This window comes from Charadrius vociferus, unplaced genomic scaffold (assembly GCF_000708025.1).
Source record: "Charadrius vociferus isolate BGI_N301 unplaced genomic scaffold, ASM70802v2 scaffold134, whole genome shotgun sequence".
Taxonomy (NCBI): Eukaryota; Metazoa; Chordata; class Aves; order Charadriiformes; family Charadriidae; genus Charadrius; species Charadrius vociferus.
In genome coordinates, this window is record NW_009648333.1 from 98745 (window position 1) to 113738 (window position 14994).

General features: G+C 37.5%; 1 protein-coding gene across 1 annotated transcript in view; it reads left to right on the forward strand.

The window, feature by feature from the left end:
* Positions 1 to 14598, forward strand: part of FAM114A1 (family with sequence similarity 114, member A1) — a 33972-nt gene extending 19374 nt beyond the window's left edge. Inside the window, exons 8-13 of the mRNA XM_009884935.1 lie at positions 4799 to 4884; positions 5969 to 6136; positions 7746 to 7885; positions 9727 to 9799; positions 12514 to 12567; positions 14120 to 14598. Of these exons, the coding sequence (XP_009883237.1) occupies positions 4799 to 4884; positions 5969 to 6136; positions 7746 to 7885; positions 9727 to 9799; positions 12514 to 12567; positions 14120 to 14221 (623 nt within the window). The 3' untranslated portion in view covers positions 14222 to 14598. The remainder of the gene's footprint in view (positions 1 to 4798; positions 4885 to 5968; positions 6137 to 7745; positions 7886 to 9726; positions 9800 to 12513; positions 12568 to 14119) is intronic.
* The last annotated feature ends 396 nt before the right edge of the window (positions 14599 to 14994 follow it).

Here is a 14994-nt window from a genome sequence, read left to right on the forward strand (position 1 = left end):
TTGTTGTGTTTCAGAAACACAGAAACATAAAAAGATGTTTCTTCCACATCCTTTTGATCTTCTCAGAGGTGCTTTGCCCATAAAACCCACATTTTGCAAGGTGGTGAGGTATGATTTCTGTAGCCTTCAGAAAAGTTAGAAAAATTGTGTTAATATCCACATATTCTAACTGGAAAGTCTTTTCTGCTCAGACTGCTCTTTCTAGCAGTGCTTACTCAGTATACCTGGTGTCTCTCACAGGGAGCTTATTGTTTCTTCTCGAGGGGAACAGTGAGTGTTCAGTGTAGTCTTAGTATGGTAGAGTTTTGTGCTGTTTTTTTCCCTTGTTAATTTTTTAAAAAGTGGGTTTGTGAGAAATAGAAGTCAAGAAAGTGTTATTAGCTGCTTGAGAGTGAGGATTCATGAGATGTCTGTTGTTCCTTAATTTTCTTGCTTTGTGACCAGCCCCCAGGAACACTTCTGTTTCTTGCACAAAGTGGTATTTTCTCTGTTGGTGAGAAGTTCTGTTTTTTCAGTGAAGAACAGCTGCTGATCACACTCCTTGAAACATAAACTGGCCTTCTAAATAGGCTGAGACCAAGGCAGTGTCCACCTTCAAAAAAGAAAAAAAGACAAAATCAGAGTGTGCAAAAACAAATCAGTCAGCAGTGAAACATACCCTCCTCTCTGTGACGGTGGAAATAACAACTGTATGCCTTACAGTTGAATAGGTGTTACTTCAGTCTGCAGGTCAAAATTACTCACGTCCTTTAGTGCAGCCAGGCTCAAGATTTATTAGTATTTGAACTGCAGATAAATTTCATGTATAAGTATTAAGTTGGATAAATTTTAGTTCCACTGGAGGACACCAAAATGATAGAAAGGTTAATCACTTCTCAAAGTAGCTTTCTGTTAGGGCTGAGCTGACAGTTCTGTGGTCAGGCTCCTAACCTGGGACATATGGCCTTTATTTCTTTCTTCAGCCCTCACCCATAATCTGTAGTACAGAAAACACTGCATTGAGAGTGGTCTTAACACTGTATAGTGCTTTGACACACCCCCTCTAGACAGCGTCCTAGTCTTGGTACCCTTCACAAAAACTGTTATCTTCATTAAAATCTTACCAAAGTGAGTGAAGGCTTCTTATGATCCCTCTGAGTCAGGGAAAACCAACCTTTTTCCTGAATTTGTTAATGCACAGAATCTTAAGTGTTTTTATTAAACGTAGTGAATGTATAAAACCTTGTAAAACTTAAAGAATTCCACTAATAGGCCTTTACATGCCAATTGTCTGCTATTTTTACATAAGAACAATATCCAGCACCTTTACATGTGGCCCCACCTCGAATACTGTGGTCAGTTTTGGGCTCCTCAATACAAAAAAGACATTGAGGTCCTGGAGTGTGTCCAGAGGAGGGCAGCAAAACTAGTGAGGGGACTGGAGAACGAGTCTTACGAGGAGCAGCTGAGGGAACTGGGGTTGTTCAGCCTGGAGAAAAGGAGGCTGAGGGGGGACCTTGTTGCTCCCTACAACTGCCTGAAAGGAGGTTGTAGCAAGGTGGGGGTTGGTCTCTTCTCCCAAGTCACAAGCAATGGGACAAGAGGAAATAGCCTCAAGTTGCGCCAGGGTAGGTGTCATTGGATATTAGGAGAAATTTCTTCACTGAAAGGGTTGTCAAACGTTGGAACAGGCTGCCAGGGAAGTGGTGGAGTCACCATTCCTGGCGGTATTTAAAAGACGGGTAGACGTGGTGCTTAGGCACATGGTTTTGTGGTAGACTTGGTAGTGTTAAGGTTAATGATTGGACTCGATCATCTTAAAGGTCCCTTCCAACATTGATGATTCTATGATTCTGTGTAATGTTCCGTGTGATGTGCATTTCTCTTTCCCCTCGTGGAGCACAGTTTTATTAAGCAGTTTAATGTTTCATTCAGACTTTGGTTTGCTAGTCTTTACATAATTTAAATTGGATTCCAGTGACATTCTGTTGACTACATTTAGTGTTCTAGTCATATTTTACAAATAAGTTTAGCTTTCCAGATCTAATGGGGACTAGGTTTGAGTTGTTTGGTTTTATTTTTAAACTGGATTTTTTTACCTGAAATGACTTGTTGGGACCTTAAGTATGTTTCTGTGGCATAATTAATATTCACACTACGAAAATGTCTGTATTTAATGTTAGCAAAAATTTTAAGCATGATTTGGCATCATGCCAAAGATGATAAAAGACAGTAAAGTTTAACAACAGGTTGGCTGATCAGGATTAAATGCAGCTCATGTCTTGCTGTGAAGAGGCAGCTTCATTCTAGTTTGTGTTCTTAGCTCGAGCTAGTTAATACAGTTAAGGTCCTGTTAAGCACATTAATAGGTTTTACATTTATAAAATCAAGTCAATCACCCATATGCTCTTTTAATAGCATAATTTTTATTATAGAATTATATATTTTTACTTAAGCTAGCTAAGCTAGCATGAGGCAGCAGGCTATGTTAAATTCCGTGGAGGAATTTTGAGTTTTAATCCTGCTTGCTAAACAGTTTAAAACTACAACTAACTTGCCTTCAGTAGGATTTTAATTTGTGCTTCCTAGTTCAATAAAACTTGAGGTTTTTTCCTTTACGTAAAGAAGCCACCCCCCTACGAGAGAGAGATTAACTAATGGTGTTTGAAAATGTTAAATCTTATCTAGCCACTGAGCAGTATTTGAAAACAAGTTAATTACCACTTATTGGTAATTTGTTTCGACTTTCTCGTCATCAAAGTCATATTATTTATATGGTGTCATTTGTCACTGCTATATATATTCAGCAAAAAAAAAAGACTAGCTGGGAGGAAAGCCAGTACTTTGCATTCAAGTGTTTGAAAAGGGTGGCCATTTGTTTTATGTAAACTCTCAGGATCCCTTCTTATCCTAGACTGTCAGGATCTCATTCAGAAATGTTAGTGCTGCTTTTAGTTTCTACCATAAACACTTTCAGTACTACACAAGGAGAAATTACTGCAGTGATCTTTGGAGAACTGTTTTGGGAAAGGATTGGGGCTAGGCTTTGTTCTCGGGAGCCTTGAAACTGGAACTGTAGGGTTTTTGTGTCTTTACTTAACAGTCAGATAGGTGGAAAATCAGTATGAAAAGAAAGAAAAGGAAAAGATATTTTCCGACACAAGTAGGAGAAAGCTAAATGCGTACCCTTCTCTCTAATGTTTCCTCTCACTTTGATTATGCAATCCTTTCATGTATTTTTCACTGCAGCTTCTTTTCCTTTCAGTTGTTTATGAAATAATGAGAGGAGAATATCTGAAAAAGTAGCTTTACCTACATTTTGAAAGCCATTAACACCAAAAATTTCATATGTGAGGTTAAGGGGGATGGTAAACAAAGTAAGTATTGAATTGAACATGCCAATTATCAGCAGTTTTGGTAATACTGTATTGAACCAGTGAACTGCTTATCAGTTTTCAGCATGCTGCAGTTTATAAAACAATTTGGCATTGTTTTAAGAACAAATGAATTCAGTGTATCCAAGAGGTGCTGTACTGTGAAACCTGAAAAATTTATTGCTAAAATTTACTGATAAGGGCAGCAATGAAATGAACTCTGTGCATGCCTTTGGCCTTTCAGAATACACTCTTCCTGACCTGTTCCCCAGCTGTTAAGAGGGAAGCTCAGTCTCTTGGTCATTGCAGGTGAAGAGTTGTGTTAGACACTAATTCATTTTGTAGCAGCAAAATTGGGTGCTCTTTACCAGCAAGGGTGAGATGTCCTTTACTCTAGGAGATTATAACCTGAGTGTCAGATTCCACCACCTTTCCACATGTTGCAAGGTACTGTGGACTGTAAACTGTTCTACCAAAATCCACAAACTCCTTGGAGGGTAATGGCCCTCCACCTTTAAGCCCAGTACTGAAGATTTGCATAAAAAATGGAAAAACTGGCCCTATCTAATAAAAGAACAAAAAAAAAGTGGGACTACAGCAAGACATGAAATTTGTTTTTGAAGTAGCTGGATTTTTATCAGGCTCAGTATGGGGACTTGGCCTTTTAGCGTCATCAGGCTGAAAAACCCTGGATTTGGTATATTCCCCCAGGAAATGTTTATGAAGATTCCAAACTCAGTAAGTGCAGATGGACAGAACCAAACAAAATACCAACTTTTAGGAACGTGTTAGAATATGGCAACTGCAAGTAGTCAAAGGAATATGTGTAATAAAGGTGAAGTTTGAATACTAGTGATATTTATCTTTGCTGATAGAAATATAAGTGAGGTTCTTTAAGGCTCATTACTCCAAAGCAGAACAAAAGATATTCTTCATTTAAGCAAAGCTTAATCTTAAAATAGAAAGAAAACACACCTCTTAGCTGTGGTTTGCAGACAGAGCAATACAGAATATGTTTTCCGGTATGTTTCCTCTGAAACTTCTTTGTATCTCACCCTGCTGGTGCTTTTATTCCTTGGTTTGAAAGAAGAGGTTAGTATCTCTCCTTTGCTTATTTTGTGGGTCATATATTTTTGTCAGATAACTAGGGATCAATCACCTTCTTCTCCTTTTAACTGTTTTTGTGAAACTTAGTGGAATTTAGAATGAGGTGGAAAGAGTAGCTGAAGTGTCAAGCTAGCATATCTGGTTGTACAAGTATCTCTGTTGCTTTTTTCTTCTTTCTTTGAGCATATACACACACCCACACCCCCCTTTCTTGTGTCACTCTCACTGTTTTTCAAGTGCTAGAGTGCTTGGGGAAATTATTTGACTGGATGTATTTGATCATGTAAAATATTGTAGCGATAACAACCTAACAAAAATTGTCTTGTTTTTTCTTGCAGCAGATATGGGAGAAGAGTTTGTCAGCATGCTTACGGAACTGCTGTTTGAATTGCACGTTGCTGCTACTCCTGACAAACTTAATAAGGTTAGCACCTGTTAGTGAGCTGCCCTCTGTTTCTTAGACAAAAACAAAGAGGGAGGGCTTTGTTCTGAAATCTGACACAGAGCAGTACCTAGCTCACATCAGACAGTTCAGAAAGCATGGTGGGACTAAAATGATGAATATCAAAAAGCTTTCAGGGAAGAAGTGAGATTGGTAAGGCAATACAGTTGCAATGACTAGCGACCATAGTGGGCCATGTTAGAAAGTCTTGAACCAGGTATGTCTCAGCAGAACAGAGTTTACAAGCACAGTGGATTTGGTCTTACATACTGGGAACAAAGGTCAGGTTCAGAATTATTTTTCTTGCTCGTCATGTATATTCTTCTGAGTGACTTCTCCAGACCTCAGCTAGAAGCAAAGTCCTGGATTTCTCTCATCTAGCTTCAGTCATCTAGAAGTTAGATGGCTAGAAGCTACTCACATCACTAGTCACATTTTTACTATCAGGCCCCTTTAAATATGATTCACCTGCCGTTCACCTGCTGATCTTAGGTTTAGATCTTAACATATTTTAAATTGACTTCATGTTAAAAAAGAGAAATCATAAATTTCCTACTAACCATAACAGTAGTCTGAAGTTGTGTAAAACTTCAAGGCTTTTCCACTTTGATTTACTTTCATGCCTGGGAGGGCAGCTGAAGATACAGTGATATTCTATTTATTTTTCCTTGAAGAATTTAGTGCATCTCTCTTACCTCTCAAATTTTTTTTCTTTTTTTTTATACCACCTTCTTATTTTTTCATTCGGGAAAATTATTTCCATGTAAATTTCTTTGGAAGATACCTCATAAAGCTGAAATGTTATTAACTTTGGTATTAATGCCAACTCTATGTGTTGGTTGGGAATATCATACTTGTAGAGGAGCTATGCCTGGCTGATCCATCTTTATGCGGTCAGGAATGCTTCTCCCTACATTTTCTTAAATATATACTTAACTAAATGCCACACAGAGGCTTGATATGTCTAAACTTTGGAATGTACAAAGGACTTGTTAATTAATGTTCAGGAACATCATTTGATATTCTCTGTTTGAACTGAATTTTGGCATTGTTCTTTGTTTGGCAGGCTAGGAAAAAAGCTCATGAATGGCTTGAAGAAGCCAGTCTTTCCACCCCAGTAGACATAGAAGAGAAGCTAAAAGAAAAATCTGAAGAACCTGGTGAAGAAAAGACTGAAAAAGAAGATAAAACTGACAGTGATAAAACAGAAGTAAATAAAAACAAAACTGTGGAGGTAAAATAGCTTTTGGAGGATAATTTTCATTAAGCAAATTGTCCTACTTTGTTTGATAAGATTACTTCTTTATCTTTGTGTGTTGGTTTGATATGTTTTCCTTGTTTTTTAAATTCATGGAACTATTAAGAAATATTAATATATAGGTACTCACTGTAGACCCAATAGGAAACTAACTTACATAAATATTTTTACTCTTAGTCTGTTCCCATAAGTAAAATTCAAAGTAGCAGGTCCTCTGCCTATCACATTGTTTTTATTTTTTTACATCTATGTTTTTGTGTGTATGCATGCATATACACAATATAAAGTGAGCTGAGGGATTCTGTGGTGAAATGTCAATAGCACATTGAAAATCATATCTCAACATTCCTTGGCATCTCTTTCTCCTAGTGACAATACATGGAAAAAAATCTCAAGCTTCATTTAAACTCTTAAACGGTTTAAATCACAAACCGACAAAACAGAAATTTTGTTTCAGCCATTCACAAGTGTTAATTCTCATTATGAAAAATAGCACTTATGGCTAAAAGTATTGTGTCTGGACAACCCCTCTTGTTGATAAGGTTAATTGTGGTTGAATATTTTACACCAAGTTATAGCAATATTAAATGTGATTGGTATCTTTGTCAAGATTTTTGAATGAATTCTAACAAAGAAATTATTTGTCATGTTTCCTTACAAAAAAGGTCCAAAGAAGGAAACAGTTATACTGTATATATTACAGATTTTTATGTGATTGCAGACTTCCAGCTGGCACCAGCCAGAGAAAAGAAGACTGGGGGGGGAATCTTATCAATGCTTATAAATACTTAAAGGGAGGATGCCAGGTAGAGGGGAACAGTCTTTTTTTCACTGGTTCCCAGTGATAGAACAAGAGGTAACAGGCACAAACTTGAGCATAGGAAGTTCCCTCTAAACATAAGGAGGGACTTCTTTACTCTGAGGGTGGCAGAGCACTGGCACAGGCTGCCCAGAGAGACTGTGGAGTCTCCCACTCTGGAGACATTCAGATCCTGCCTGGACGCCGTCCTGTGCAACCTGCTGTCAGTGACCCTGCTCTGGCAGGGGGTTGGACTAGATGATCTCCAGAGGTCCCTTCCAACCCTGACAATTCTGTGATTCTGTAAAAGCTGTAATGCCAGAGTACTAGGTAGAATTTTTTATCATTGCTGGTAGAACCCACTTTTTTACTGGGATAATTATCCATTTCTACTCTGGAGATTCATCTGAGACTCAATACTTTTGGCTCCATATGAAAGTAATTATGACTTACTCCAGAGTGAAGGGATCTTTGCATTTGTTAGGACTAGGTTTAAAAGTGCTGTGTTAGAAAATCTGAGAGGGTGACCTAATTCCCATCCAAATAAATGGTAGGCTTGTTCTTGCTAGTTTTCAAGGATGAGTATAAGGTGTGTATTTTATAATGTGTCCAGTATTGTTTGTGAGGATGGCTTTATGGCTGATATTACGTCACTGTGTATGTGGTGGTATTTCCAATTGCGAGGGGAGAGGGCTCTTATGTTTCATATTCTTTTATATGTATATATCTATATGTATATTTATCAGTGTTATTATTGGTGGTATTTTTCCCTGTCTTTAATTGAAGGAAATCTACATGCTGTCCATTGAAAGTCTGGCTGAGGTAACTGCTCGTTGTATTGAACAGCTTCATAAAGTAGCAGAATTAATTCTACATGGGCAGGAAGTAGAAAAAACAGCTCAAGATCAAGCAAAAGTACTGACAAAGTGAGTATTATGTATTTCATGTAGGAACATTTGACATTTGCTTAAAAATCATGAAGTTCTGTTCAGCTTTTGGCACTTAAAGACACAGTAAATTAATGGATCAGCAAACAGGATTGGCTTTAGGGGTCCTGGTGCTATATTTTCTCATGTAATCAAGTTACACAGGCTACCTGTCATTTTTTGACATGGCTAACATATGTATGTTTACAAAAACATGACCTGTTCACAGGCTGAAAGTTTTTTCTGCTCCAGCAAGTGAATGTACATGCTAATTTTGGGTTGCATTTCCTGTTCCCTCTGCAAAAGATACTGTGCTAGCTTATACAGAATTTGCTTTTAGAGTGCATAGTGCAGTCTTATTATCTGCTAGTAGTTTCCTTATCTAGTGTTTATCTGTCAAATATACAAATATTAATCTGTAGGTCTAAACAATAAGACCACATTTGTCAGCAACTTTGTAGTAAACCACAACAAAACATACGTAAATTCAAGAAGCCAGTTGATCTAGTGGGACTCAAAATTCAGATCTCAAGCTTTCTGTAGTAATAGATTCTACTGATTTCAGTGGGTTTTGACATTAAGATGTTGTAAGTACTTGAGTCCTAAGTAAGTAAACTATTAAAGCAAGTGTTTATCTTTAAGAATGCTGGTGACAATAGCGAAGTCCATAGGAAAGTGTCAGTCTAAAACATAGTACTTGAACAAGTATTTCTCAGAATTAGAGCTAAGGTATGGTGCCCCTGGCAGGATGAGGTTCTATATGATGCGCTTGTGAAAGTTTAGCAAAACAGTGAAAGATCTAGGCATAGAACTAGATCTCCTTGTTGTCTCGTATTTTAACCACAAGGGTACTTCCTCTTTCAGTAGAGTAGATGTTTTATTGTTTAAATAGGAAACTTCTCACTGTTGTCATTAAAGTTTGAATTCTTTCCAACAGTATTATTAGGAGTAGTGTTGCTGCAGTCATCAGAAAAACTGTAGTTAAACTAGAAGTTTAGAATTTAAAACATTGAAACATTGCCCTATCAAAAAAGATTAGTGTTGAGTCAACATGACATCATTTTGCTCCTGTAGTCATAGAATCATAGACTTGCTGAGGTTGGAAGGGACCTTTAAAATAATCAAGTCAAATCATTAACCTATCCTGACAAACCCACCTCTAAACCATGTTCTCAAGTACCACATCTCCCCTTTTTTTAAACACCTCCAGGGATGGAGAATCTACCCCCTCCCTGGGCAGCCTATTCCAATGTTTAATAACCCTTTCAGTGAAAAAATGTCTCCTAATATCCAATCTAAGCCTCCCCTGGCATAACTTGAACCCATTTCCTCTTGTCCTATCACTTGTCACCAGGGAGAAGAGGTCAACCCCAACCTCTCTACAACCTCCTTTTAGGTAGTTGTAGAGGGTGATAAGGTCCCCCCAGCCTCCTCTTCTCCAGCCTAAACAACCCCAGTTCCCTCAGTTGTTCCTCATAAGGCTTGTCCTCCAGACCCCTCACCAGCTTTGTAGCCCTTCTCTGGACACACTTCAACACCTCAATGTCCTTCTTGTAGTGAGGGGCCCAAAACTGAACACAGTACTTGAGGTGGGGCCTCACCAGTGGCAAGTACAGGGGGATGAACAGGTCAACAATGGATTTTTCAGTGGAGGAGTATAAAAACTATATCATAAAAGAAGTCTGCCCAGAAATATTTTAAAAATTACTAGAAGCAAAATTGCTTCAAGAACATTCTTAGCTTCTAAGACGAAGTTTGTGCCTGGCATAGTCATGGGGTTCTTATCCATGGACAGGACAAGGATGTATTTTTATATTTGTCTCTCTTTTTTTTTAAACCAGTTTAACAAGTGCCATGTGCAATGAAGTTTCATGTTTATCAAAGAAGTTTTCCGATTCTTTAACGGCGGCTGGGGTAAGATAACAGCATTTTCTGTAGCACTTGGGCTTTTTTTAACATAATTCACTTCTTAAAACAGAAGTTATTACCCGAGTCCAGTGGCTTTACATGAGGTACTAATGAAGAGGGCACTTCTTTCCTCAGATCAAGAACATAGGACATTTTTACAGTAGATTCCCTGTTGCAGAGGCAGTTTATGAACCTTGATAGACTGCAGTGTGTCACTTGCCTTCTAAAATCTCTCTTTCTAGACACCATTTCCCATTTTTCCTGACCACCACTCAGCACTTCTGATCTTCTTGTACTGAAAAGGCCCCATATTTGAAGTCTCACAACTTGCTGATATTTTGTTCTGCTCAGCCTATCCCTTTTGAATGCATTTGTATAAAAGTCATTAACAGATAGCACTTCCAGTACGTTAAGATGGTTTCACGAGCTGTCTTCTTAGCCTTTGCTAAATCCCCTGGCCTCAGGCCACTGTGTTTGCAAAAGGTTTAAGAGAATAGAAAATCTTTTTGGTTGTCCATCTTAAAAAAAAAAATCATTTTGTCTTATATCTGAAGATATTCCTTTTAGGAACATCCATTTGTCTGTGAACATCTTTGCTAGAAATACTATCCTGCCCTTCAAGATGTTTCAAAGACAACTAGCATCTGAGTATTCTAGCAAGATCCAGAGGCAAAAATTGTGCTGTTAGTGAAATTATTCTGTAAACGTCAGAGAAGAACGAACTCTGGCTCTCCTGATTACTCCATGAAAGCATGAATGTGCATCAAAGGAAATTTTCCCAGTTCTCCCATAAGCTCTTCCAGCACATCTCTGAGCAAGTTTTTTCAGTTATTTGTAGAGAACATGTTTTATTGGGTTGCTTTTATTCTGAATAATTTACATTCCTTCCCATTACTCTGGGAGAAACTGCTTATTTTGCATTTTGGGATTGTATTTTAGCATATCTCTGTGTGACACTTGCAATAAATACATGCACAGACGTATAAAAATTAATTGCACATGAAATATTAAGCTGGCCCAACTCAGAAAAGTGGAAACTGAAGCTTTCATAAACATTGCACTAGGTTTTGTTCTTACCAACTCAGTTTTTAGGACCAGATTGCTTTTGTGGACATTTGTGTGGACGTGAAAGAAATGGAGCACAAAGTCACTTCCCACTGCCAAAATACTCTCTAGAAAAGAGTTTTAGTAGGGCAGTCAGGAGATCTTTGGGTGCTGTCCCATCTCTAAGCTTTTGGGGGAAGATGTGGGCCTTTCACTTACCATGATCAACAGGAGAGTGAGGAGCACCTGTCACACAGGACTGTAGAAAATCTACATCTTCCTGCATGTCCCAGTGGTTCAACTTCCTCCTCAACCCACCAACAGCACCTGGGTTCACAAACACATCCCAGTATCCTGCAAAGTGCATTAACTTGTGGGAAACTGAGAAGTGGCTTAGAACAGAAAATACTGTGTTTTTTCAAACATAATGCCATTCCTATAGTTATACCTGTATAATTCAGACATTAGTTGTAGTGCTGGCTGTACACATAGTCTATAATGTTGGTGATGTTGCTGAGTGAGCAGTAATGTAGAAGTAAGAAATAACAGCTTTGCTCACTATGCAGGATTTCTTCAAAACTTTTAACTTATTGACTCATACAATCAATAGTATTTAATTGATAGCTGCTCTCTATCTGTTTCAGTTTATTGCCAATCAACTAAACAGTGCACTTCCTAATGGATTTTCTAGTAACTGACAGCAAAATTGCTCATCTTTTCTCTAACCATCTTCCCTTTGTTTTGCCATCTTTCTCCAAACTAAAATTAAGGTCTTCCATGTTTCTTTAAATCGGTAATATGAAAGCTACAAGATTGTAAGTGAAAATCTATAGTTAAATTAATCAGTATTGTGTTTCCTTTGTTCTAATAAAGTCCACCCTTTGTTATTGAAAGAAAGCAACTCTTGCTGGAGGTTACTGTCATTCTAAAAAAACACAGTGCAGCGAACAGTGAGAATAAAAAAAGGAAAGATCTTTGCCATTGTGAAAAGCAGAAGAACAGGTGAATCTTGGTTTTCTAGCCTCTAGTAGTGTCACTACTTATTGTAGCCATCTTTATTCCTATCTGGGATTGACAAAAATGCTATGCATGCTGAGCTATGTTTACCAGCCAGCCTGCATTGTCCAGCTCAACATATACTGCCTCCAGTTTGGGAATTTGAGTTTCACCTGTTTTTCCTTCTGTAGGGGAGCTCATCTGGGCCTTTCATTTCCTCCTAACTACAGATATTTGTATCTGTATTGTATCTGTATCTGTATTTGTATCTAATCTTCATTTTCCTTCTGACCCGTATTTTTCCTTTGCGCTTCCTTGAAAATGAGCAAGGGGTTCAAAAATTTTGGAGATGAAAAGGGCACTGACAGACAGATGGACAGATGATGTCATCGCATAAATCTCAGATCCATAGGAAACCAGGCAATTTGAAAATTGATGAAAAAGTAAAACCCTGGGCCTGTCTTAGTTCATCGTACTCAGTGATAGAAATATGTAGGGTCTACTGAAGTGTGTATGAAATGTAGACACAGTTATCAGCAATACTGTGAAAAACAGTCTGAATAAGAGTCAAGGTGAAGCAAGACCTTTACAGAATTCATAAAGCCACTTCTCAGCTACCAACACGTTTCTGTTTAATGTATTTCTTGTCCTGGCATTTCATTCTATTTTCCGGTTTACAGAGCAGTATGAAGGCAGAAGCTCTTAACCCCATCATCAACAGTGTGCTATTAGAGGTAAACCTTCACTTTTTTCACATTAGTAAATGTTCTAGTAAAATGATTTTGAAATGAAACAGTCACATTTATGTCTGAAGAAAGAACTATATAAAAAGTAATGACAATATCATTCCAGCTGTTCGGTGCCAGCTCATAAACCTCTCGGTTTTGTATTCAGCCTCTGCCACAAATACTATAGTAGTAATATTGCATTTACTGAGGAGTATGACTGAAGTGAGACTGGCCAGCTCTTTAATTCTGCTGCTGTATAGGTCAGAGCACAGGAGACAATTTGCAATATGCTGTTAAACCCTTTCCTAACCTATTCACAAGTTGCCTGGGATAAGTCTATTCTTACTGTTCCTTTACCTGCTTCAAATATTGCAAAGTATTTCTGATACATAGATAGTTTCAGACTACTCTGTTCTTTAAAATTTGAGTTGCAGGTATGCTACAGTGCTTCCCATCGCGTGCATTTAGATTTCTACAAAGATTCACAGTCTAGCGGCAGGCTTGGTCAGCACATGGATAACCACGTCAGACATCACCAAAATGTTCATGAGTGATTTCTTTTATTGGACACTGTTATCTATGAGTGACCTTTTCTGTTAGACACCATCAGCTATTTTTCATCAGAAAAGCACAGTGAGCTAAATGTGCCTCAGTTTTACTGAGAAGAGCAGAGGTCAAGAGGGAGTAATATGCTCATAAAGTACTAGAATGTGTACTATCTGCAGTATGAATTCTTTTAATTCTGTTAATGCAATCGCACTTCTCTTTAAATGTAAATAAACATACAGTAGCAACTACAGATTGTCATTCTGTATCTAATAGTTGCATTCCCTTAAAAATGAGGAAAAGATTGTTTTACAATAAGCAATATTGCGCTGAATTAACAATACATTTAAGGAGAATCGTGGAAATTTGAATAGAACTGTAGTAAAGATTACTATATGCTCCCTTTTGTTATAGGGCAAATTTGCTGTTGCAGCTGATGTATCTTTCTGTGCTCCAGGAATTGCAAAACCTGGGAATGTCCAGAATTGTGGAATACAATGTTTTGTACTTCTTAAATCCCATATTTGTATACAAATACATATTAGTACAGCCTAGGTTCATGGAGAATTACAGGCTGCTATACCGTTCAGTATTAGAAATTCCAAAAATAGTAGTACGTGTTAAAACCTGTTATTAACAGTGACACTTCTTCCACCTACAGCAAATTCAAAATTCGTTCTGTTGATGGAAAGACTATCTGGTTTGTATTTAAAAAGTCAAATCTACTTCTGAACACTGCGGCATTTTATTCCACTCACATTGCAAACAAAACTGTCCAAGAGTTCAAACCGAGGGGAAATCAGTTTTCTACATAGTGATTCAGGCTATCCCTGTTATCTGTAAACTGTTGTAATTTGTCATTTTTGTTATCTACAGATTCTAAAATCCTGTGTGAATACATATGCTAATATAGAATGATGCAGAGGTTTAAAATAGTTTATTTAAAAAGTACAATCTAAGTCCTGAAATCCATGACAGCTGTACTGATGAACCATGTTTCTCTCCCCATTAGGGTTGCAACAGTACTACTTATATTCAGGATGCTTTCCAGCTATTGCTTCCAGTTCTGCAAATTTCACATATCCAGACCAGTTGTTTGAAAGCACAAGAGTGACAGTTTCCCAGCAGTTGTCACCACGGGGCTTAACAGAAACCACAGACCTAATGTCTTTAATGTCTGCAGATGGAAGAGATGGTATGAGAGACGTCTGGCCACTTAGAGTCCTCTGAAGACACTAAACGCGGTTTTGCACATACAATATTGAACAACATTTTGAAACTCTCTCAGACTTTTAGACTTTAGAAGTAGTTAGTAAAGTGAGTAATATCTTTTCCATTAGAGTATATGCTTTGCATTAATTTAAACTGAAGTTTGTTGATATGAGCATTGACTTAAATACAGATTCTAAATGTTGACCCTTTCAGTTGTAGATGGCGTATGAAGCAAATTAGAATGTAAAGTTTTTTAAAACATTTCAGCCCAAATGATCATTGCACATTGTCAGTTAAAAATGTATACTTCAAAAGTTGGTTTCAGTATTTAACTTCAGCCAACATGAACAAATAATCATAGTGTTATGCTTGTTAAATACTTTTCACAGTAGCAAATAATAACATCATAATAATCTGTACCACTTACATAACACGTTGTGTTGAAAGAGTTGTACAGTAATAGGCATTAACTTTACTAAATTAAAATTATGGAGGATAAGCACGCAGAATTATGCTGAAAAGAAATTTTCTGAGCCAGTTGAGTACGGGTAAAGCTCTATATTTTCTCACCCATAATTTTACATTCATTTATGTCTATTTCTTAATTCCAACAGCTGAACAGTATTCCAGGCCAAAGTAATCTTTTTAATACTCAAGCAATAGAAAACTTCCCTT